Source organism: Zalophus californianus, chromosome 14 (genome assembly GCF_009762305.2).
Source record: "Zalophus californianus isolate mZalCal1 chromosome 14, mZalCal1.pri.v2, whole genome shotgun sequence".
NCBI lineage: Eukaryota > Metazoa > Chordata > Mammalia > Carnivora > Otariidae > Zalophus > Zalophus californianus.
The window spans coordinates 32,680,391-32,704,371 of record NC_045608.1 but is presented as its reverse complement, the minus strand read 5'-3'; the positions used below and the strand labels follow the sequence as shown (position 1 = coordinate 32,704,371).

Sequence of the window (23,981 nt, the reverse complement as noted above, 5' to 3'; positions counted from 1 at the left end):
TGACTTATTTCATTTGCATAATGCCCCCAAATTTCATCATGTTGTCATGAATGGCAAGATTTCCTTCTTTTATAAGGCTGAATGATATTTCATTGTGTTTAAATACAGATATATGTATGTATGTACATACACACCACATCTTTTTTCATCCATTCATCTGTCAATGGGCACTTAGCTTGTTTCCATATTGTGTTTCTTCAGTTTTGCTGTGTCTATAACTTTCTTGTCTCTATAGACTGAATTATACTTGTTAAGCCTCCAGATTATGCCAGCTGGGTTTAGAATTAGTTAGGTTGTAAGTGTGTTGAGTACTAACTTGTTTTAGTGGTTTTAGAACTTGAATTTTTTTCTAGCATTGTGTAGACATAGCTACAAACTAGACAGATTTTATGCATGAATCAATAAAAACAAGGTAAAGGGGGCCACACACACACTGCTGCTTCATATTTACTATCCCATGAAAACCAGATAAGGATCCCTTGAAAGAAGGATGCAAATCTATATCATCAGGATGATAATATTACTTATGTTCTTTTAAATTGCAGGTTTCTCATTTCTCAACAAGTGGACAAAAAGCACTTATACCACTTCCCAGACACATCAGAGACAAGGAAACTGGCACCGTTTTCATCCCCCTCACATTCTCTCCCGCCATTTCTGTCCCCCTTTATTTTTTCTGTAACTTCCAGTTATAAACTTTTCCACAGAGACAGAAACTTAAAACAGGACAATGGGTAACCTGATGCCAATCATACATTTTCTTGTATGCCCACACAATAATCATGCACCTGAGAATTAACAATGATTCTATACAATCAGCTAATAACCAATGAACGTTGAAACTTCCCCCATTTAACCTCAAAATGTCTTTTAGAGATTTATGGTTGAACCAGGATGTAATCTAGGGTTGGGCTTCACATCTGTTTGCTGGGTTTCCCCAGTTCTCCTTTAAACTAGAACCGTCCCTCCCCTCACTGCCTCTACACACACTTCTTTTCATGATGCTGAGTTTTCTAGAGATCAGATCATTTGCCTTGTAGAATCCATATTTTGGATTTCTCTGATTGTTTTCCTGTGGAGTCATTATTTTTCTATCCTTTATAAATTACTGTAATCAGGGGTTAGGTCTAAAAGTTTAACAATATGATGCTGTATACTTCATATTGCATCACATCACAAGTGTGAAATGTTGAGCTATCCCACTTTGGGTAGTACTAGTTTGATCAACTGGTTGTGGTGTTGATCACCATTACAAAGGTTTGATTTTCCATTTGCCATTGGCAAATAATCAATGAGGTTATACATTGTCATTCTGCAAACATCTTTTAGCCCAACAACCTTTTTCAAGTAATGGTTTCAGTTTGCAATGAGAATCACTATTTCATTAAGAACTGAGAAACAGGAATTTTCTAATTCTATTATTCCTTCCCCTTTCATTAGCTGGTGTTATCCTGTAAAGGTCGGTTTTGTCTCATCATGAGAATCACCTAGAACTCCTTCAAAAAGTCAAAGTAAATGCTGGATTCTTTACTCTTAATTCCCATTTTTCAAAGTAAGGAGTTGGTGTAATGGTTGTCTTCAGTTGAAGCAAATTAGCTCTCTATCTCTCTTTCCCCATGAATTCATGCCTTCTTATTTTTATATTTTTACAGTCAATTCATTATTATTTTTGATGCTCTATTATTTGGCCTGTGAGAGCATCCTCCAGCTGGATGCCTTAACGCTTTTTTTTATTCTTTGATTTAAAATGTTCTTATGGGATCTCTTTCCACAGCTGAGACCAAACAACAACCTCCCCTCTCTCCATGTCCCAGCAGCACCTCTGTCTGAAGAGACCTTCTACTTCCTTCTAGACGTTGTCATTCAATAACTTGAAAGCGCTAGATTGCTTCTCCCATCCCCACCAAACCTTTGCTGAGTGCATCAACTGGCAGTGAGAAGAACCCCTGCAAATTCAAACAAGATCATAAAGGAGGGCTAGCTCCCCTTGAAATGTCTTCACCATTTCTCTTACCTCGCATAGTAGTCATTGGGTGGAACCGCTTCTTGAAAGAATTGGAACTGGTATAAATAAAGTCCAATCAAGTGCCCCGCAGTGAAAATAGCCAGCAGAACACAGAGACAGCTGAACAGCAATGGATCGAATGTGCGGCACCAGGACCACCAGGTGCACAGACCCAAAAATACAAAGAAGTACACAGATGAGGTCAAAGATGGCAACATCATACCTAAGGAAGAAGAGATACGGTCATGACAAATTGCACAGAACCAGAAAATCATTTACCACTCAGGAAATGTAACTCTTGGAGATTATGGACATTTCCTTCATATGCTTTCAGGGATGGATCAAGTTATTAAAGTATGAATCACATTTTATTTATTAAATCAGAACTTACGCTATTTTTGTTGTGAAAAAAAGTCATACATAAAGTGATACTTGTAAATATAAGGAAACACAATATGATGAAGAAATTCTTCCCACGGTGTTTGAGCAGAGTAAATATCTACTTTTCAAACAATAGAATTTAGCATATTTGCTTGCCTGTTTCCATCTTTCTACTTCTCCCCCAATTTTTCAGGAGTACTTGTGTGTCCATTCCAACTTTCCCTGATATCATTTTTTATAATCACTTGCTTTTTTGTGTGGTTAAGTAGGATTCATAACAATATTACATCTGTGGCAAAGTCTCACTAAAACTTTGCCCTACCCAACAAAATTTGATTCGCACTATTACCACAAGGGGGCACGTAAAGTGAGGTCATTCTTTGACAGGCATTTAAAAACCTTGGCAGGGGGCATTTTGAAATGATCCTTTGTTACAATATTGGGATATATTTCTTGAGAAATTCTATTCTCTTTCCCACTTTTTAATTTCCCTATGAAAAAACAGTCACGTTGTTTCATCTCGTGCACTTTCAACAAAGAGGTATGGCCTAAACTTCCCAGCGGCCCTGGAGCAGCGCCAACAGTGGGCTGGAAAGAGGGAGAAGATGGAGATAACATTATTATGGAACAAGCGGTCGGCAGCCAAGATTTGAAGGAAGTGAGTGTCTGTGCTGCAAGATTACAATCTGAGGAAGAAAAATAGTATATCCTGGAGAGTTAAATTAAGATTACTAACGACCCAATGTAAACAGACATGCTTTCAGAAGGCACACATATGGCTCCGGAGGGGGACACCAACATTGCTCCTCAGAGCCCAGTGCCCTTCCTGGGCTCTGGGGGAGAAGAGTGGTTTTTCGGATCTACACATAAAACATGACATCACGTAAGACATAGGAAAAGGTGGCTTTACGGAGGTTGACAGAAACCAACTAAAAACCCAAACGCTACAACTGAACAGGAAAAATGATTTCTGTTGTGTGTGCTGTGTACACGTGGCTAGTTTTCCAGCAGCTACAGTTATGAGTTTGGTGTCACAGACCAGGATGGTTTCTTTCTGTATTTTCTCCTCAGCCATGTCTTTCATTATTCACCAAAGTGCTACCTGTGCTCCATTCGGTGCCGGAAACGCTCACCTGACGAACCGAGTAAAATCGTCACCACGACCTTTCCCGCGGTGGTGATCATGTTGCCGATAAACTCCTTAAGCTTGGAGGCCACAGAGGCGAGTCTGCGGAACATTTTTAATTTTGTGCTCTCTTCCACCTCGCCTTCAACACCGTCCCCTTCATCTAAATCCTCTTCGTAGATCAGTGCCTCTTCTGGATCTATTTTTTCTCCTCCAGCCTAAATAACGGAGAAACACAAAACACTGCAGTCCAGAACTCTGCCTCCCCACCCCGCAGATTATATGGTTTGTAATTTATGGGTCAGTCAGTGAGGTAAACTTCACAAACCAACGGAAAACTGCAGACAACCACTTATGTCCCCCCAGGTCTCAGACAGTGCTTGTGAAAGCCCAAGTCACTTGGATCTTTCCTAAAGAAGTAAACAGGAAACATCACCAATCAAAGGACCCTGAACAGCATGTTGTCTGAGCCACATGAACTCATTTTTTATAAGCAGAAGAAGAAACTGAAACATCTATCAAAATCTTCACTTTCATCAATCTGGGTTCGGTTCCTCACATTTATAGTCTGCCACCAAGGTGATAGGTAGTTTGATGAGAGTTATCTATGGCTTGAACCAAAATGGTGGTTCAATCAGTGCTTATGAAATCCCTTTTCTTTCTGAAGTAAATTCTGTCCATTATTTTAGTGTTTCCTGGCCATGGGAGGGTGAGTGGTCTTGGGTTACTTGACTAGATATACAGTCACTTCCTATTTTGTCCTTTTAGAGAATGATATACTGATTCAATCCTGAATGCTTCAGCCCCTCAGTACTATCATCAGAGATTTAGGGAAGAAACACATGGTCAGAATATATACGTATTTCTATGCATTATTTTATTTTATTTTTTAAAAGATTTTATTTATTTGACAGAGAGAGACACAGCGAGAGAGGGAACACAAGCAGGAGTGGGAGAGGGAGAAGCAGGCTTCCCGTGGAGCAGGGAGCCCGATGCTGGGCTCGATCCCAGAACCCTGGGATCATGACCTGAGCGGAAGGCAGACGCTTAACGACTGAGCCACCCAGGCGCCCCTATGCATTATTTTAAACTGGGTATACAAGGTGTTTTTGTCTGTTTTGTTTTCAGAGACTACCTCAAAAGGTTTTTTGGCTAATTAATTTTTCCTAGAAGGTTTAGGATTTTTTTTTTTAAAGTTGTTAGAAATAAGCCATCATTTTAAGACAGAAGGTTGTTTCAGATGCATGAGGTTTTATTTGCATTTGCCCCTAGGCTGGCAGTCTTCTCTTAAGCCCAATTGAAAATGCACTAGCTGAAGAGCCAGAAGGATTCTCAGGCCCAGTTCAGACATCTCTTTTAAGGTTTAAAGAGTACAGCCCAGCCTTTCCATTTTTCCCCTTTTAAAGGTTTTTTTTTTTTTTTTTTAGCCCAGCCTCTCCATTTTCCTATTTTAAAGGTTTTCTTCTTGATACACTTAGTTCAGATATTTAAATAATATTCACTAATGGGAACAACCTCTAACTATGCCCATGTGCACTAAAGGAAGCCAGCAAAGGAAGGCTGGTAGGAAGCTCCAACTAGTCCTGAGTGGCCTGAAGAACTCAGAGATCTTCTCTTTGCCTAGAAGGTACACGCCACTTGTAACTTCAGCTGTCTATTGCTGAAGCCAAGGGGCCAGGATGCATACTCACCCTCCACACCCCACACACAGATTTAATCTCGGGCCTATTCCAAGTCTATATACCCAAGGTGGGTTCTATTGTATTCCATCATGACACATTTGCATCTTTTCCTGAACGAAAAGGAATGTCTCATGCTTATTCATGAAGATTTCTCTACAGGTTCAGGGCCTAGTGTGTGCTAGTTATCTCCTAAGAGATGCAGTGATAAACATGTAGGCAAGTAGAAAATTAACAAGCTGAATATCTCTCAGTAACAAACCCTAGTCAGAGAATTAAAATAGGGTGATGTGACTGTGAGTAGCAGGGTGGCTATTTTAGGTTCTGAGGTCAGGGAGAGCCTCTCTGAGGAGGTGACATTTAAGCCACTATCTGAATGTCACAAAGTCACCAGCCATGTGCAAATCCTCAGCAAGAACATTCCAGATGGAGGGAAGACCTGGTCAAAGGCTCCGTGGTAGGTTCAGAAAGAAGGCACATGTTCTCTGACATACTTCATCTTCTACCAATTCACCCTCCCCGTTGTCAGCTGAGCCCCCTTCCTACTTCATGGAGAGAAGTGGGGCTAACCCTGGGCTGGCACATCACCCTGCCGAGCTAACGCTCACCTGTGCGGCAGGTAATCGGGCCCCCTGTCCTGTGACTGTGGATGAGCTGCATGCCCTGAGACACCAGGGAAAAGGACGGCCCCCGCCACCCTCACCACCCCCTCCCGCATTCCCTCATGCTCCCTCTCCCATATCGCCCCATCAACAAACAAAACATGCCTCACCATCTCCAACCCACACCCCTTCCGACCCGTATTTGCCTCTCAAAGTGACTCTCCAAGAGTTGGCTAAAAACATGGCGTCACTGCCCGTATGCCTCATTTCTCTTGAATTCACTCTAACAGAGTTTGATTGCCAATCACTCCACATAGTGAGGGCTATGACGTGGTCTGTTGCACATGGTGATGCCAAGGGAGACTGCAGTGAGGAGGCTATTGCTGTGGTCGAGGAGGAGATAGGAGCTCATGCAGCTGAAGAGAGGCTGGTGTCTCTGCTGTTTGTCTTAAAGGTCAAGTCAGCAGAACTCGTCGGTAAATTTGATGTGGAGGGAGGAGGGACAGAGGAAAATCAAAGATAGTTCCTGTATTTTTGTTATTATTGAGGAGATGGGGATGGGGATAAGCAAGGGGGAAGTGGGTTGGGGAATTCAGTTCTGAGATGCCCTTCAGGTATCTTGTTGGAGATGTTACAAGGGCTGCCAGCACAGGAATCCAGAGGGCTGGAGGGAGGTGGACACTGGAGAGGTCTCTCTGAAGTTCAGTGGTAGAGAGATGGTTTCTAAAGTCAGGGGTCTGATGAGATTACCTGGAGAGAATACAGAGCTTGCCCACCTCTCAGGCACTACCGCACTGGGAACCAGCCTGTCTCTCCAGCCTCACCCTCATCTTTGCCTGGAAGCACCTGCTGTAGGCAACCACGTGGGGAACCCAGAGTCCACGGGCTCTCTTGGCCTTGGGACGCGTCCTTGGCTGTGAGGTCCCCTCCCAAGCTCTGAAGGCCCCCATGTCCCATACCAGCTTGTCCCTTCCACCTGTTCTGGCTGCCCCAAGAGTTTCTGTGGGGACCCATCCAGAGAAGCTATTGCTATGGCACCCACACCACCATCCACATACAAACCATCTGTTCGTGGGGCATGTGTTGCTTAATTTTCCCCTCACAACAGGGTAACACATAAAAATCCTCCCTGAGGAAGAAAGTTGGGCCCAAACCTTCAGTCACCGTACTTGAAAAAGGAGACCTGGAGAGACAACACAGCTAGAGCTGCCTGGGTCCCAGTCAGAAACACACTCCTAACTTTCATAATAAATGGCTTATTATTCAGCTGTAGAATTGCTATGGATATAGATTAAATCAAATAAAGTTCTCTGGTCGAGAACCTTTGTGAGGTTAGACAAACGCATTTCCTTGACTTCTCTTGGGCGGGACTGGGGCCCCTGTGACTTTTATAAACATACCACTGTACTTGAGGGTTTTCAGCATTTTTGTACCGGAATCCCTGGGGCCCTCAGTCGGAAACGCTTTCTAAACCTGCCAAGCTGAGAGGGAGCCGAAAGTGAGCCAGGTTGGCCTCTGTGAGCCCCCACTGTCCAGGCTGGGGCCAGAACTGCCATTAGTCACATCAGGCCTGCTTTTTAACAGGCAGGCTTTCTCCCCCTAAATGATTCGTCTGGTGAAGTATAAACACTGATCCTCTGGAACAGCGTCCACTCGCTCAAATGTATTTACTAACAAGCAGCCTGGCTTGTGGGAGTTGTAATCTCTCCCGGCATTCGAATGCAACCAGACTCTGGCCTTGAAGCTAAGGAGTAGCTATAAAAGAAGATTTAATTCCCCTGGTTCCAAAGCGATCTTAGAAATTTAAAAGAGAACACTTTACGGTTTAGAAAGGCAAAAAAAAAAAAAAAAATTCCATATTATTTATGGAACTTGTCAACATCTAAAACTTATTTGAAGACATGTAAATCCTTTAACCTGCCTTTGCTAAAAGTTCCCCACTTCAAATGCACCAACATGTATTCCCGTGGCAGCTCTGGGAGAGGGTCTGAGCTCCAAGCAGCCGTCGCATCTCACCCCCACAGCTGCCTCCCCACACTCGGCACATGGCAGTCATTCCCACACAATTTGGACAGGGAAGATACGACAGTTAGTTTTGGTGGAACGCAAGCATCCATTTTTCTTTAGCAACGAGCACCCAAAGATTCAACCTGGGTGGGGGTAAGTCCTGGTGATCACCCGGGAATCTTTAAGAGAGCAGGCACCTACCTTCACCTCAAACTTCCTAAATGAGAAATTCTGGGAGCGAATCTCAGGCCCCCATATGATCAAAGACCTGCCCTATGTGATTCTGAAGCAGCCAATCAAGACTCCATGCGAAGGCTTCCATCCACAACGCCCGATCAACAGATTCCATGCTCAGCATGGACAAAACTGCAAACATCTTGTTGGAATCATACGCTAGGCAGACTCCCTTAACTGGAAAATACATGGAAGTAATTTATCTGTGGAACCTCCTTCCGGTTTCAGTCAACCTTTACGTGTTAGGCCAGAACTTCTCATCAGATGAATCCACTTTCTTCTTTGTGGCTAAAACCATGCTATAAAAACATGTCAACGGAGTATATCAAAGTCACAAACAAACGATCTGGAGGCAAAGGGAACGTTTTTCTGAAGTGTCATGAGTTGTTTATTCATTGTTCATTATTAAAAGTTAACAATTTACCTTTGCAGAATGGGTTCATCTCAACAGAAGAGCCCAAGGAAGGAAAAGGCAAGTGTGGTGCCTCACTGCACAAAGACAAACGCTATGGGCACCGTGTTGCCTGTGGAAGGGAGTAGAGAGGGTGCCTCGTCTGTGTGATGTCACCGTGTGTTATGTAAACCTAACGGGACAGCTTCGTACAGATAAACAAATATTTCCTTCTATGGCCACACTTGTTTTAGGAAGATTATTTTTCCAAACTTGCAAGAGCAGTGGAGCCTGGCGCCACCATCCACATCCCCATCCCTCCCTGACACTCTCATTCCATAGCTCTGGGATGAGCCCTGCATCAAACCTTCCAAAAGGTCCCAGGCCAAATCACCAACTTAGAGATTGCACCAATCTTTGAGAACCACCTGAACATCATTTGAAAAGGAAATGAACAATAATGGAAAGCAGCCAAATTGGACTAACCATTATTTTAAAGGTTTATATCTTTAGGGTTTATTTTAAAAACTCACCTAATGGCACACCATAAAACCAAGTCAGTATTAAAACACACACACACACACACACACACACACGTACACACGTACACACACACATACACACACACATACACACAATCTGATACCATCTATTCAGTTTGTCTCTGGTTAGAGAGATTATTACTGACCCTGAACCATCCATTTTCTCTTATAAGAAACAGCTGAGTTTAGCACTCCTGACATACCCGGTGTTCCCTCTAGAAATAAAGAATTCAGGAAGTGATAACGGCCGCATTTTGAGGGCACACAACCCTTCCTTTTGCTCCAAAATGTCCTGAAAGATTCAGGACCCATATAATACCTTCAGATGGGCTGAGATGTAAACAAAATGCAAGTCTGTTGTTAAAATGTTCAAAGGCTGAGCCCTTAGCTCTAGCTGCTCTGGAATCCACTCATTCCTTCCCCATTCTCCAGGACTGTTCCTTCCTCCCCTCAGAACTTTCCCTGAGCCTGAGCTCTGCTCTGAGCACTGTGCCAGGTCCAGGGTGGGAATCCACCCTGGGACCCCAGAAGTCTGCCCTTACTCGGAGGAAATAAACCAAGTGTATGTAACTGTTTATAAAGTGAGAATATAAAATCCTAATTACAGGGATTTGGAATGCCCAATTCCAGTTATTCCCAAAGCAAAGATGATGAAAAAAAAAAAAAAAGGACAAATGTCCTGGAAAGCAAAGCAAAAAAAAGAACAGTCCATGTTAGACCTTCCTTTTTGCCCATCCTAGTACATAGTAGGTACTGAAAAAATAAGCGTGCCCATGGATAAATACACATGCTTCTCTGCAGTCACAGCCAGGAGAGATCACTGAAGACAGATGTGTGGGGTTCCCTGGCCCTGCCAAGTCCTCTGATAGTTTGGGGGAGAAGCAGCTCTTTGCAGATAATCCTGGCCCAGGGCTGACTCCTTATGGTTTGTTGCTTTAGTTTTATACTTTAGGTTGCTTTGTGCAAGCCTCCATATTAATCAATTAACCATTTAACTTGATTAAGTATATAAGTATTACTATGTGTCCGATCTCAGGTTACTTTGCTAACTTAAGGTTTGCTGCAACAGAGAACAAGACAGCTTATACTTTAGTGAGGGAGATAGCAAATAACAACAACAAAAAGTGGTATGTAGAATAATTACAGAGTGGGATAAATGTTATGGATATAACAAGACAAAGACCAGGGAATAATCTGGGCGAGTGGGAAAGGGGTCACCTGATGATGGAGGAAGAACTAGCTGTGAACGAGCAGGGAGTGAACTCTAGGAAGAAGGGAAAGAGCTAGTTGGTTCTGGGCACAGAGAAGCACAGAGAGGGAGTGGGACAGAGCCCAGGATGAGGGTATGGAGGCAGGAAGTGCCATGGCCCTCAGGGTTAGGAGCCTGAATTTTGTTTGCATTTAATGAGACTCCAATGAGGTGTTTTAGCTAAGGAAGTGACACAGTCTGATTTATAATTTTACAAGGATAATCCGGATATAAAATTTATAATTTTACAAGGAAGTGACATAGTTTGATTTATAATTTTACAAGGGCAATCCGGATAAGGCAGAGAGTGTGGTAGCAGTGGAATAGACTAAGAACAGAGGCTGGAGGTGGGGAGATCCAGTTGTAGGTTATTTCGTGGTCTGGTTGAGAGGTGGGATGAGGACTGTGGCAGAAGAGACAGAGAAAGGCAACCAGATGTTAGACAAAATGTCGAGGAGCACCCATAGGACTTGTTGATGATAATGGATAAGGAGGCCAAGGAATCAAGGGTCTTACCAGGGCTCGGGGCTCTAGCAACGGAGTGAACGGCGATCCTGTGAACTTGGGTGGGCAGTCAGCAGGAAGGCTGGGTGGAAGGAGGGAAGGGAGCTCGAGCTCCTGCCCTCAAACATGCTACCAATACTTTGAAAGAAACATGGGGAATTAAATGACATGAAGTTGGTGACAATTCCATCTCAGTATTTACAGTTGAGAGAAGGATGGAAAGCACGACCAGCCTCAAAGGAGTGAGGGAGATGCAGACCGTATGGAGCAGGACCAGGCAGCAGGGGTGGGACACAAAGGTTCCTCTCTACCCACCGTGCCTGACCAAGCTACCCTCACTGAAGGAACACTGGGCTCTGCAATCTCCCCAGACAAGTCTCCCTTGTGGGTGCTTTGTTGTTATTTGCAATTCAAATGCACAAGATCGCCTGTCAAATATATCAAGGACAGAACAAAATATTCTGAAAATTTCTACAAACAGTGATCTGGACATATTTTTAAGGGTAAAAGCCGACTTCGGAGCTTTGATTTTCTTAAAAAATAAAGCAGGGAATAGGCACACACTGTTAAATGATGTTAAATGAATGAACAAATGGGAGAGAAATGAAGGTGTATTTAATTTGCAATAGTCTTATTTTAATAATGTAAAAATATTTGAGCTGCCTTCATAATTGCTTAGTCTTTCCTTTATTTTTACTACTGGTCACATATTCAAGTCCAGGCTGGTCAAAGTTCACTCAACTAGCATATGCCCATAATATAACATCCCTGCCTTTCCATGTGATAAAGTGAGTATGCTCTCCCCATGTGTTTCTCTCAGAGGAAAGGATGAGAGGGACTCCATGGTCTCACCTTGTGTCCCGGGAGATGTAGCTGAAAGATAGTGGGGGACACATTTAGCCATGGATCTAAAGATAACTTGTCTCCATGATACTCATCCTGAAGCTCATACTGTAATACTGAGCCTTCCCGAAGCTTTTTGAAGACAACAGGCCAATGATTTCCTCCAATTAGAAACTCTTTATTTAAACTAATGACATCTAAAATCACCACAATTAAAGGTTCCCCCAAACTGTAAATGTGTTTAACCCAGAGAAGACAGACCCAGGGAGCTACATTTTGGGGGACATAGGACAGTAAGTCCTTGCCTAGTTCCTGAGAGTGACCTTGAGGGGCAGCAAAAGCCAGGAAGCTCAAGCCTGGTAGGGCAAGTGGGCGGTTACCCAGCTTCTTACCCTACTGAACGCTGCCATGTTTCAGATGATCGTGTCTGCGTGCCTGAAAAGACAGGATCTAGAAAACTTAAAACAGGTGATTTTGGACTAAATCTCAGGGGAGATGCTGAATGCCTTATTAGAAGGTGACAGTAAAAAGATTGATTTCTTTCATTCTTTGTTCCTTGCTCTCCAAAAAGAAAAAAAAAAAAAGAAAAAGAATAGTAACTTCGAAAACCTCAATGCTGAAACTTGAGGCATAGCCCTGTTGGTGATTTTATGTGTCAGAATGCAGATGCCGTGGGAGGCTAATGGACATTAGGCATCAGAAAGGAGGGTACAACATAATAAAATAAAATTTTTAAAAAAAGGAGGATACAGGTTTTGTGGCTCAGAATGAACTTCCAAATAAAGCAGGATCCAAATATTGCATACCTGAATTTTTAACAGATGGTGGATGCTTATACTGAAATATTATTTTTATGCTTTGTATTTTGATTTGTCAGACTATTTAAGCAGACCAAGTCATGACTAAAATTCCTATTTGAATAAACATTTAGTTGCTCATAAATTTGGATTAATAATATATTAGAATACTATTTGCTTCCAAAAGAATAAAGCCTGAAATCTCATTAAATAGTTAGAAAGCTAGTAGTACAGAAATATACAAGGTAACAGCAGTTTGGTGAAATTACAAAGCGTTTCATTGCACAGGTGACCCTTTCCTACATGACTTAATTTTCATAATGTAACTCATTTTTTTTTAAGATATAAGATTAGGGATCTTTCACCCAGTTATGATTTGTAGATCTGCTTCTCAATTGCAATGAACAGATAAACAAGACTACAGATGTGTCAGTTGAAAGAGAACCTTTCTTGGCACTTGAGGAATTGGCTCCCTTACTGAGCTCTGTTCTCTGTACAATGCAAGATTCTCTGTAACATTGCAAGATCTGGGCAGATCCTCCCACCCACTGACTTTCCCTGGGGCTTTTTTTTGTGGGGGGAGGAATCCAGGGATTTGTGATGCCCTTTAAAACAGCAAACTTGAGCCTCATTATCAAGTTGAGCAAGATTAGGAAAGACTCTTGAGTCTCCTTCAGGGATTAGTTCCTAGTTTAAAACAATGCTGGATTTGAAAAGAACTTCTCGCAGGCACCAATGGATTAATCTTGCCATTTCTCCACTGAGATAAATGAAAGAAGAAACAATGCCAGCAAACACTATTCTTTCAAAGGATCCTCAAAAACCAAACATTCTACAGTGCAAATGTCAAGATTTATAAAAGGGAGGAAATATGTTGGGACCTTCCAAAACAAAATAAATTCTCCTACTTATTTTGGCCATGTGCTTCTATTCTTTTCAGACTCAAGCCAGATTGTTCACATGTAAGAAATATTTCCTTGTGGATTCATCTCAGAAGAGTCACACACCAGCCTGCTCCTCCCGGGCCACCTGGGGGGCTGGAATGCACTAAGAGAATGGAAGTTAAGATCTAAATGAGGCCAAAGCAAATCTAAAGGGGAAGAAATTCAACCTCATCATAATGATATTTCGTATTTTTCAAAGCTCCCAAATAAATAATATTTAGAATGTCTATCATCTTATTGTTATTTTTAAATAATGTGATTAATAATATAAAGAGTACAGATATTTAAACAGGTTTCAATTGGAAGAGAAGTTACCATAAGTTTATCTTTGAGAACTGTGTGAAATCCAAAAGGAAACATGATTTTAGAACTAATCCATTTGACGGTTCTGTGTTCTCTTCTTCACCAGATGTGTGACCTTAACATAACCTGAAATCTGCCAACTTCCATCAGTCAGTGTAGGCTTCCCTAGTCCTATGGCAAAAAAGCATCTGTCCTTAGTGACAGAAGTTCTTTTTATAAGAAGCTCTGCCATTCATTTAGGGCTATCTGTGACAAATAGCACAGAAGGAACTCTCTTACTGAGTGGGTTGGCTTCAAACTCACCACCCAACTTTACTTTCTATCATTCTAAGAGGACTCTGAATTTGAAACTGCTCTGGGGCCTGTCCAATGGAGAAGAGCAAGGTGAGGAGAGCAAGTAGCATCTCATTAAGCACCCCAATGAGTAGGCGCTGCACTAGGTGTGTTTTATTTGACATTTCATTTAGTGCTTACAGCAAATCCATGATGTAGGATTATGACCATCCTCATTTTGCAGAAGAAAGAGAATAAACAAGTTTCTCAACATCACATAACCACTGTTAGTAGCTTCTATGTCTGCCTTCAGAGTCTACTCCATTTACAATAAATATCCTTTATCTTCTATTTATAATATGAGGACAACTAAAAAACAATTTTGCCTTTATAAATAATAGTAATGAAAAATCCTAAGTCTGGAGGGTTTGTGGGGTTACTTTCACCAAACTTGGACAATTTTTGGCGATAATTATCAAAGCCAGATGATTTTCAAAGTTGTAACTATTATAAATTGAAGTTCAAATACAAAACTGGAAATTAAAATTTTAAGTTTTGCTTTAAAATTGGAAAGCCAACAAGAAAAGGCACTTTCATAGTTTTACCCATTTTTAAGACACTGACAAGTGCTACATAGTTTGTAGACTTAAATGCAAGATAGGGTTAGTTGCTACCTTGCTATAATTGTTTTTTACACCAAGTACTTGTTAATATTTGCCTTAAAAATAGCAGAATATTGATATGCAATGTGATTGATGTGATTGTCTTTTTTACCCATAAATGATTTTCAGCAGTAGTATCATTTCTAGATTGTATAGATCTGTTGAATTATAGCCTCACTTTATTGTTCTGTTTTTAATAACTATACAAGGTAATTTGCTGCTTATTTGTGAGGCACATAGGTCATTTGCCATAACTGAGACTTGTCTTCCTTGAGGCTTTTGTGATTACCATTCTCAAAGTAAGTGATTTCAATTAACTTCAGTTTTGCAGGTTAAAGTTCTTGCCAAAACTTCTGAATAAGAACATTTGGTAGCTGTGTCTTGGGTCAACTGTCCAGAGGAAGTTTTTTTTTGTAATTTTTTCTTTGTAAATTTCATCTTTCAATTACCAAACCAATTACTTTGTAAACTGATGTTGCTGAAACTCATATAACAAAATACAGTCATTAGAATGGATCAGTGTTCAGAAACAGGTCCAGGGACAGGGACGAGCTGTCTAACTTGCTCTCCATATGCCGAGTGAGATCTGACGTGCTCGTTGATCCTCCTGAAACTCTTTCTGCTAAAATACATAGCTAAAAATTAACATACATTTTCCTCAATAGCGTTATCTTTTTCCAATTCTCACACTTTCCCAAAGGTATATATTTTTTCTCTGGAATGCTTTAAAATAACTTGATCAAAACATGCTAACACAAGTCCACTCTGAAGAGCAAGGTGCACGGACCAGAAAGCTTCCCTTCAGGGAGGAATTACTTTTTTTCTCTCTAAATATTTTGTAATAACTAAGGCATCTAGACAATGGGCCATAATATTATGAATCTAGAAGGTTAACCATCTGAGATAATATTAGATGAGAGTGGAAAGAACACTGGGTCAGGATGAATGCTCCACGAAGGGCAGCCCTCTTGTTCCTTGAACTGGCTCCTCATGGCCAAGATATGGATGTGAATGTCTACCCATCAGAACCACACCAGGGGCTGTGCAATGTAACTGAAGCCAAGCAACCCAAAGCTTAAGTGCTTTGCACATTTCACTCTTACACAACTTATTAGAAGGTTCAAAGCCCTCAGAAATCAAAGAAGGAGGATAGATGCATGAAATCAGATTTACCAATTCTTCATTTTCAAACTCTGAGTTATACTGTGCTGCTTCTTCTGTCACTGGTTTCTGAACAATGTTTCTGCAGACGAGCCAGATGGTCAGGCTAGCAATGAACATCCCGATATCAGGCACGAACACTCTGATCCCATTGCCAGCATCAGCTCCCTTTAAGCTATGGAGGGAAAAAAAGAAAGGGAGGGGGAGGAAATTTAGTTGTTTTTCTATTTCTATGGTGACACTATCTCAAAATATGTCTGTATCTCATTAATGAATTTTAAAAAAGCAATACTCAGTTTCTGCCTACAAGACACAGGAAAGCTTTTCATCGACCTCAGAGTCTTAATGTAATCTGCTAAGATTCAGGAAGGCACCAGGGTTTCACTGGAGTTTCAGAAATATTATAAAGATTCCTAAACCAAGTCTCACTTCTAAAACATGCTAATGAACTATATTGTCTTTAAATGAGCCACATGCGCAGTACAGACCCAGGTGTCAGCAATCTAGCTGAAGCAGTTAAAAAACTAGACACGTACTAGCAGTCAGGAGATATTGCACTTTAGATGGAAATCAAAGCTGGAGGGAAAACAGAAAATGTTACAGCAATGCTTGAAGGCAGGACCTCTTCGTTATTTTGAATGTGTAGTTGATTTTGTTTTCCCTATTGTTCTAAGAAAGGCAGACCTGATAGGTTTCTTCTTTTAATATTGGAGAATGGACAGTGGACCTTAGAATTGGAAGGTTTGGGTTCAAGTGTAAGCCCGACACTGACAAGCGGCATTCCACTGGGGAGCTTCCCATGGCCATATGTTCCTCCTCCGTGTCAAAGAGATCCTATTCTTTGCCTTCTTTAACTCATTTGAGTCAAATGCAAGTGACTCAACGTTTATCAGAGATAAAACCTGTTTAGGGACTAAGCGTGTGTGTGATCAAATACATACTGGATTCATTTACATTGTATATATTATATATTTTGACAAAAACATAAAATATAATAAACAGCAAGATCCCCATTGCCTAGATATAACCACTGTTAACATTTTGATAAATTAAAGCATTGTTAATGATATCTACCACTAACTGAGCAATTGCTCTGTGTTAAGAATTTGGTACATAGTATTTCATCCAACCAACTACCATATAGAGTTAGGTATTTTTATTTATCCTCCTTTTACATAAAAAAAAAAACAATCTTCGGCTCCAAAAAGTAAAATTATTTCCCTGAAGTCACACAGATAGAGAGCAGAAATATACTCAAACTCCCTTTAGGTCCAAATTTTATGCTCTCGACCATGGCATTCTCATGTATGTACCTGCCTGGTTTTTCTTTCCAAGCTTCCTTGATACCTCAACACACACATTGAGAGTTTACAATGCTAAGCTCATACGTTACCTATTGCTTTGAAAATGATTAGTTCATTTAATATATCACTAATATTTTTATGACTCACTGATGATTTTTAAACATCAGCACTTTCATGATCAGATAGCATGTAACTATTCCACTACTGTTGTACATTTAGATTGTTTCCATTTATTTGTTACTAAAATAATATGTAAAAGTTAAAACTTAATTACTAAAGAGTCTAGGAAAAAATCTTCGGACCAGTCTAATTTGCTTTTTTAAAAAGTGGTCTGAAAGAGAGCATGCCCCCCATAAGCTTTGTTGTTTATACATGGCTATAAACCCTTCTGAACAGAGAAACATCAAAATGGGAAGAAATCCTTTTACCTCCATAAATGAAACAAACATGACTGTGTCAGAGGTATTAAAAACATTGCAAATTCCATTCATTTGCGGTACGAGGAAGAGAATTCAATTAAGAAAACTTCATCTAAACTACACTTATAACAGTGAAATCTAATGATTGATTTTATCACAGGACAAAGGTAGAAGTTTGTTGTATACTTTTAAAGTGATCAAACAGAGCAAACAAAAATTAGTATCATTACAGTGAGAAGAAAGAGGGGATCCAGGAGAGAGACCAGAAAACAAGGCCAGGCTCTGGTGGGTGTTTGCTGTGTGGGGCTACGGTCAGGAGAGCTACGAGTCCTAATCAGGGCGATTTAGGGGAATAGGTTATTAGAGCTCCTTCATGGGAAACAAATTGACTGTGACGTTGTATGAAAAGCACTAACCAAGTGGAGTTGAGGGAAAAAGAATTCTTAAAGGAAAGGTGACAAGGACTCCTACTGTGGCCTCAGCTGCTTCTTGCCCCAAGGTACAGAGGTACAGAGACGTGGGAAGCCAGAGAAGAGCCTTCTGCCTTTCCCACCTGTGGACTGCATTAAGCTCCCGGGCTGCAAACAGTCACTTTGAGGAAACAGTCTCAGCTTTGTGTTTCTTGGTCCCAAAAGACACATTTCACAGCATGCATATATTACGAGAGTAAATGAATGCTGTTTGCAAAAGCAATCACTCCACTCGCTGTGATAGAATTCAGCTACTGGATCCAGGATTGGGCTGTGATCCCAATTTGCAATGAAATCATTCAGCCACAGAGGTGCTAACCTATTAACTACTACTCTTGGCTTGCTGAGTGAACAAAGCAGTGCATTCATAATGCTGCCACTGCAGAAACAAAGAAACTTTTGAAGGATATAATGAAAAGCATGTCCAATGAACAGGTCATAGTCTAATTGATATATCATTTGGAGATCATCTTATCAATCAAGTTTCCTTCTTCATTGTTTAGACCAGTGTCTACTAAAGTACATTAATCAGAATGCTAGTCCTCAGAAATGAGGTGAATTAAACAAAACAAGGCAAAAGAAATGAAAAAAAAGGTCTTTGGTCAAATAAGTGTTAGAAAAATCACAATGTGTATTACTGCAGTAAAGAACCTGTGAAGTTATGTAGTAAAACAAGAAAGTTGAGTTTATTTACACCTCTGTTTCCCAAATTTATTTGACCAAAAATCATTTCTTAAAAATTTTATCTGGTGTCTGTCACATTTTACTGAGCTAGTGTTCATGGAACAGGTCTTAGGAAATGTTGAGCTAGAGTCTGCTCACTGGTCTAGATTTTTGATTGAAATGAATGGATAATTTGGAAATTATCCTAACATGCAGCTAATCCCTACAATTTCGATGTTTTATAGGTCTCTAATAACTTTTGAAGTCAGTGGCATCTCATTCCATTCTCTCATCCAATCGTCCAACTATCCATCCATTGACTCAGTAAGTCATTGAAATCATGAAGCTGGAAGATAACTAGAAATAGTCCAGTTCTCATCTGATAGATTGGAAACCAACAAGGGAAAGGGCTAAATGGTTGGCCCAGCTGCTCAGCTAGGGGCAGAGTACTTCTATTCAGAGCCTTCTGATGAGTATAGACAACTCTCACTGCACCTGTCCTTGCTCAGCCATCTTCTACCTACTGTAACAGGCTCCTTTGCCCACACTGCTCAGAAAACGCCCTGTCAAGGGTCACTAGTGATCGCCCCACTGCAAGGCCCAACCCATTCTAATTCTCATCCTACCCCACCTCTGTGCTGCACTTGACAAGCAAGATCAGCCCCTTCTGCTCTCAAACCTACTCCTTGGCTTTCTACCTTTTTCTTCTAGTTATCTACCTACTATGGATGTTCCTGGAAACTTGCATTGCTTAGTGGGAAACCCCACTAAGAAGTACTGGGCTGGGTTTTGCCCATCAGACTCTTCTTTTCTCCTCAAATATGGATGAGTCTGCAAGGTTCTACTCTTCACTTATTTTTTTCTAACACTACATGGTAAGCCTGGATGATTTATCTACGCCCCCCAGGCTCCCCCAGGCACCAACATGATGACTTACAAATCTACATACCCAGTCCAAACCTTTCCCCTGAGACATACCAACAGATATCCATTTTCCTACTAGATATGTCCACGTCTAAAGTTTTTAAAACTAAATGTTATCTTTATTCCAAAATCTGTTCTTCCTAACCTTCAAAAATGGTGCTGTCATCAATCTAGCAACCAAGACAGAACCTGGACCCTGCCATTCTCTCACTTTCAGCTTGAGGTTCTGTCTCCATAATGTTTCTCTTGCCACCATTTTATTGCCACATCTCAGTTCTGCTCCTGGATTACTGCAGTAGCACCCTTATTATTTTGTCTCAGGTAGTCCCCTCTGCCAACAGGTCTCCATGTTACTACCAGAGTTTTATTTTTAGAAGCATAAGGTTGACCATGTGAACGGTGCTGCTTATAGGAAATGTCCATATTCCTGAGCATGGCATATGAGGCCCTTGGTGTTCCAGGCCTGGTTATCTTAACTCTTACTATGATTTCCTTGTCCCTCAAATCCCATCCACCTGAATATACAAGTGTTTTTCCCTGTGAGCTACTGTGCAATCTTCTCCCTTACCCAAAAATGCCCTTCTCCCACACTTTTATATTCTCCTCAACTCTCAAACTCACTTTCCACATCTCCACTGTGAAGCCCTTCCATCACCCTTCCTTGACCACTTCCTCCTTTAGAGGCCTGCCATTCCTTGCACATACTTGACCATAAAATGTTTAACATTTTATGTCATTTACTTATTTACCAAATTGAGACCTTCCTGTGTACTTCCTCTCTGCAGCCAAGAACTATATATGTATGTATATATGTATGATACACACACACACACACACACACACACACACATGGTACAGTGTGCATGGAGTAAAGGCTGGGAGAATAAATGCTCTCTCTAAATGTCTACACTTTACTTTGTATAATAGTAGTTTGTGCAAAGTACTAGTGAAAAATTAGATGAGATATTTCAGTTTGTTTAGATCATTTCATTCAGGAAAAATAAAATACAAACCCAGACAGGAAGAAATGTTACTTTGTCTGGGAATAGCTAGACATCAGGAGTTCAGGACTAGTCTCAGTAACTTGGACACAAAGATGTAATTGCCAAAATTGGAAAATATAAATCATGAAATAAATATATATAATATATATTGTTAATATACAATAATATATAGTTATTATATATTAATAATAATAGAATATAACATAAATATAATAATAATATATATTGTTTTGTTAAACACATACATTGGAGAAAACATTTCAAGAACAAGAGATATGAAGTGTATCTAATGAACATTAAATGGCTCAATTTGGAAGAATTTTTTATTCATTCATTCAAAAAATATTTATTATGCATCTACAATGTGCCAAACACTGTCCTGGAAATTGATTGCTGGTTATGAAGATATGTAAGGGAGATAAAGTAAAAAAGATGGGTTAAGGTTGGGCCCAGCTGGGCTTGGATTTTTGGCAAAGAATCCACAGAGCCTGAACTACTGAAGGATTTGGAGCAAAGGAGGAACATAATCACCAGGGAAACAGAGAGACTATAGGAGAGATTGTGATTTGGTTGTAGGAAGTGGGGCTTGGAGGCAGTGTTCATGGTAATGTGAGGTGTAGTGCAGAGGCAATATTTCATGCTCGAAGCCACAATGGGATTTGTGCCTAAGAGAGAAATCATGGCTGAAGGGGTAGACTTGAGAGTTTCCTTCCATATATGTTGGCTAAAGTCAATAGAATAAATTAGATTGTCCAGAGATGGTGCATTGCATAGAGTAAATCTTTGGATAAGGTTCTCTGAACTAGTTATAAGTGTACATCCAGAGCATTTAACAATTAATTAAATTTTATTTCAAATAAATTCTACATTTGAAATCACGCTAACCAGGTTTTATGTAGAAGTCCTGTTTTAATGAATTAATGAGATTGATATATATATTTCCCTATAAAATGTTATCTTAGGGTTCCAGGCATACAAAAATTATATTTTTCATATATATGTATATATATATATATAAAAGCATATGCTAAACTGCTTAAAACATCTCTTAAACAGGCAAATATTTTCTTTCCAATCTTGCTCTAGTCACATTGATCTTATTTGTTGAGAGTGATTACACCTCTTGAAAGGGAATTGAGAAAGCTGGAAATTGGGAATAACCTACATATCCTTCAAGAGGAAAACGAATAGATTAAATTAGTACACCTCCACAAAATAGAATAAATACTATAAATGAATAAAGTAGTGCAAAATATGTGTGATGGATCTAAATATGGATGTATCATCTCACAACCATAATGTGCAACATAGAAGAAGCAAAAGTACCGAATGTAGATCACTTAGGGATTTATGCATAAAGAACAACATGAAAATGACAAACACTTATTTCTGGGAAGGGAAGAAGGATAGAAGAAACTATTGCATAAATACCAAAAATAAAATATGAGTGATGTTCAAGTCCTTAAATTGGTTGAAAGCTAGTTGGTAGGAACAAAAATATATCTTTAATACTTCGTATTATTTTTTAAAGTTGGAATAGTCATGCTGCTTAAAATTCCTTGTGTAGAACATATCTGAAAAACATGAAGTCAATTATCTTGGCTGGAAAAGACAATGACTTTTCTATTGAGGTAAAATTGGTGTACAGCATATTAATTTCAGGTGTACAATATAATAATTTGATGCTTGTACACACCACAAAGTGATCATCACAGTAAGTCTAGTTACTATCCATCACCATACAGTTCGATCCCTCCTTTACACTTTTTGCCCACTCTCAACCCCCTTCCCCTCTAATAACTACCAATCTGTTCTCTGTATCTCTGAGTTTTGTTTTGTCTTATTTGTTCATGTGTCTTCTTTGTTCATTTGTTTTGGTTTTCAGATGCCACATATAAGTGAAATCATATAGTATTTGTCTTTGTCTGACTTATTTCACTTGGCACAATATCCTCAAGGTCCATCCATTTTGTCACAAACGGCAACATTTTCTTCTTTTTATAGCCAAAGAGTATACCATTGTGTGTATATATCACATCTTCTTTATCCATTCATCTATCCATGAATACTTATGTTATTTCCATATCTTGATCATTGTAAATAATGCTGCAGTGAACATAGGGGTGCATATATCTTTTCAAATTAGTGTTTTCATTTTCTTTGGTTGAATATCCAAAAGTGGAATAGCTAGATCTAGATCACATGGTAGATCTATTTTTAGTTTTTTGAGGAACCTCCATATTGTTTTTTATAGTGGCTGCACCAACAGTGTAACAGGGGTTCCATTTCTCCACATCCTCTTCAACACTTGTTAGTTCATGTCTTTTTGATAATAGCCATTGTGAGGTGGTATCTCATTGTGGTTTTGATTTGCATTTTCCTGATAATTAGTATTGTTGACATGTTTTCATGTGCCTATTGGCCAGCTGTATGTCTTTTTTTGAGAAAAATGTCTATTTAGAGCCTCTGCCCATTCTTTTTAAATTGGATTGTTTGATTTTTTGCTATTGAGTTGAGTTTTTTATATATTTTGGATATCAGCCCTCATCAGATATATGATTTACAAATATTTTCTCCTGTTCAGTGAGTTGACTTTTCATTTTGTTGATGTTTCCTTTGCTGTGCAGAAGCTTTTAGTTCAATGTAGTCCCACTTGTTTATTTTTGCTTTTGGAGTCAGATCCAAAAATTCAACACTAAGATGTAAGAAGCTTATGGCCTATGTTGTTTTTTTTTTTCTAGGAGTTTTATGGCTTCAGGGGATAATAACAATTGATGCTCTAATGAGCATGATTATATTAGGTCTGACTCATTAATTGAATACCATCCTTCCTGGCAAGGTCCAGAGAAAAAGTGAAGCATGTGAGTATTTCCATGGGCAAACCACTTCATTTTTCCAAGTCTCGGGGTTTTTCTTTTTCTTTTTAAAGATTTTACTTATTTATTTGACAGAGAGAGACACAGAGAAAGAGGGAACACAAGCAGGGGGAGCGGGAGAGGGAGAAACAGGCTCCCCACCAAGCAGGGAGCCCAATGCAGGGCTCGATCCCAGGACCCTGGGATCATGACCTGAGCCAAAGGTAGATGCTTAATGACTGAGCCACCCAGGCGCCCCAGCAAGTTTCAGTTTTTCTCATCTACAAAATGATTTCTCAGTGTCTTTCTGACTTTAAAATTTCATTTCAACAAGGAAAATCCACAATAAGGACGCTGTAGAATTGAGATGGGACTGGGAAAGAGGAAAAATGTTGGAGTTTCAGATACTGCTGAGAAGAAGCAACCAGGCATAAATGCGACCACAGTCCTCTCCAGAAGTTGAAAAAGAGTAATTTCATTTATGCAACTCTTTGTGAGGTAAGTCCTTTGGTTCAGAGTTAGTAAAAAGGTCAACTTCAATGGAATTCCAATAAATGATTAAAATATCAAAGAGCATTATTTAAATGAATACAAACTATTAATATGTTCTACCTAGTACTCTGGTGGCCTCTGAAGTTG

General features: G+C 40.0%; 1 protein-coding gene across 1 annotated transcript in view; it reads right to left on the bottom strand.

The window, feature by feature from the left end:
• Positions 1 to 23,981, bottom strand: part of PIEZO2 (piezo type mechanosensitive ion channel component 2) — a 526,331-nt gene that overhangs the window by 218,934 nt on the left and 283,416 nt on the right. The window contains exons 5-7 of the mRNA XM_035724088.1: positions 15,716 to 15,878; positions 3,520 to 3,730; positions 2,015 to 2,228 (exon numbers count right to left, since the gene is read on the bottom strand). Of these exons, the coding sequence (XP_035579981.1) occupies positions 2,015 to 2,228; positions 3,520 to 3,730; positions 15,716 to 15,878 (588 nt within the window). The remainder of the gene's footprint in view (positions 1 to 2,014; positions 2,229 to 3,519; positions 3,731 to 15,715; positions 15,879 to 23,981) is intronic.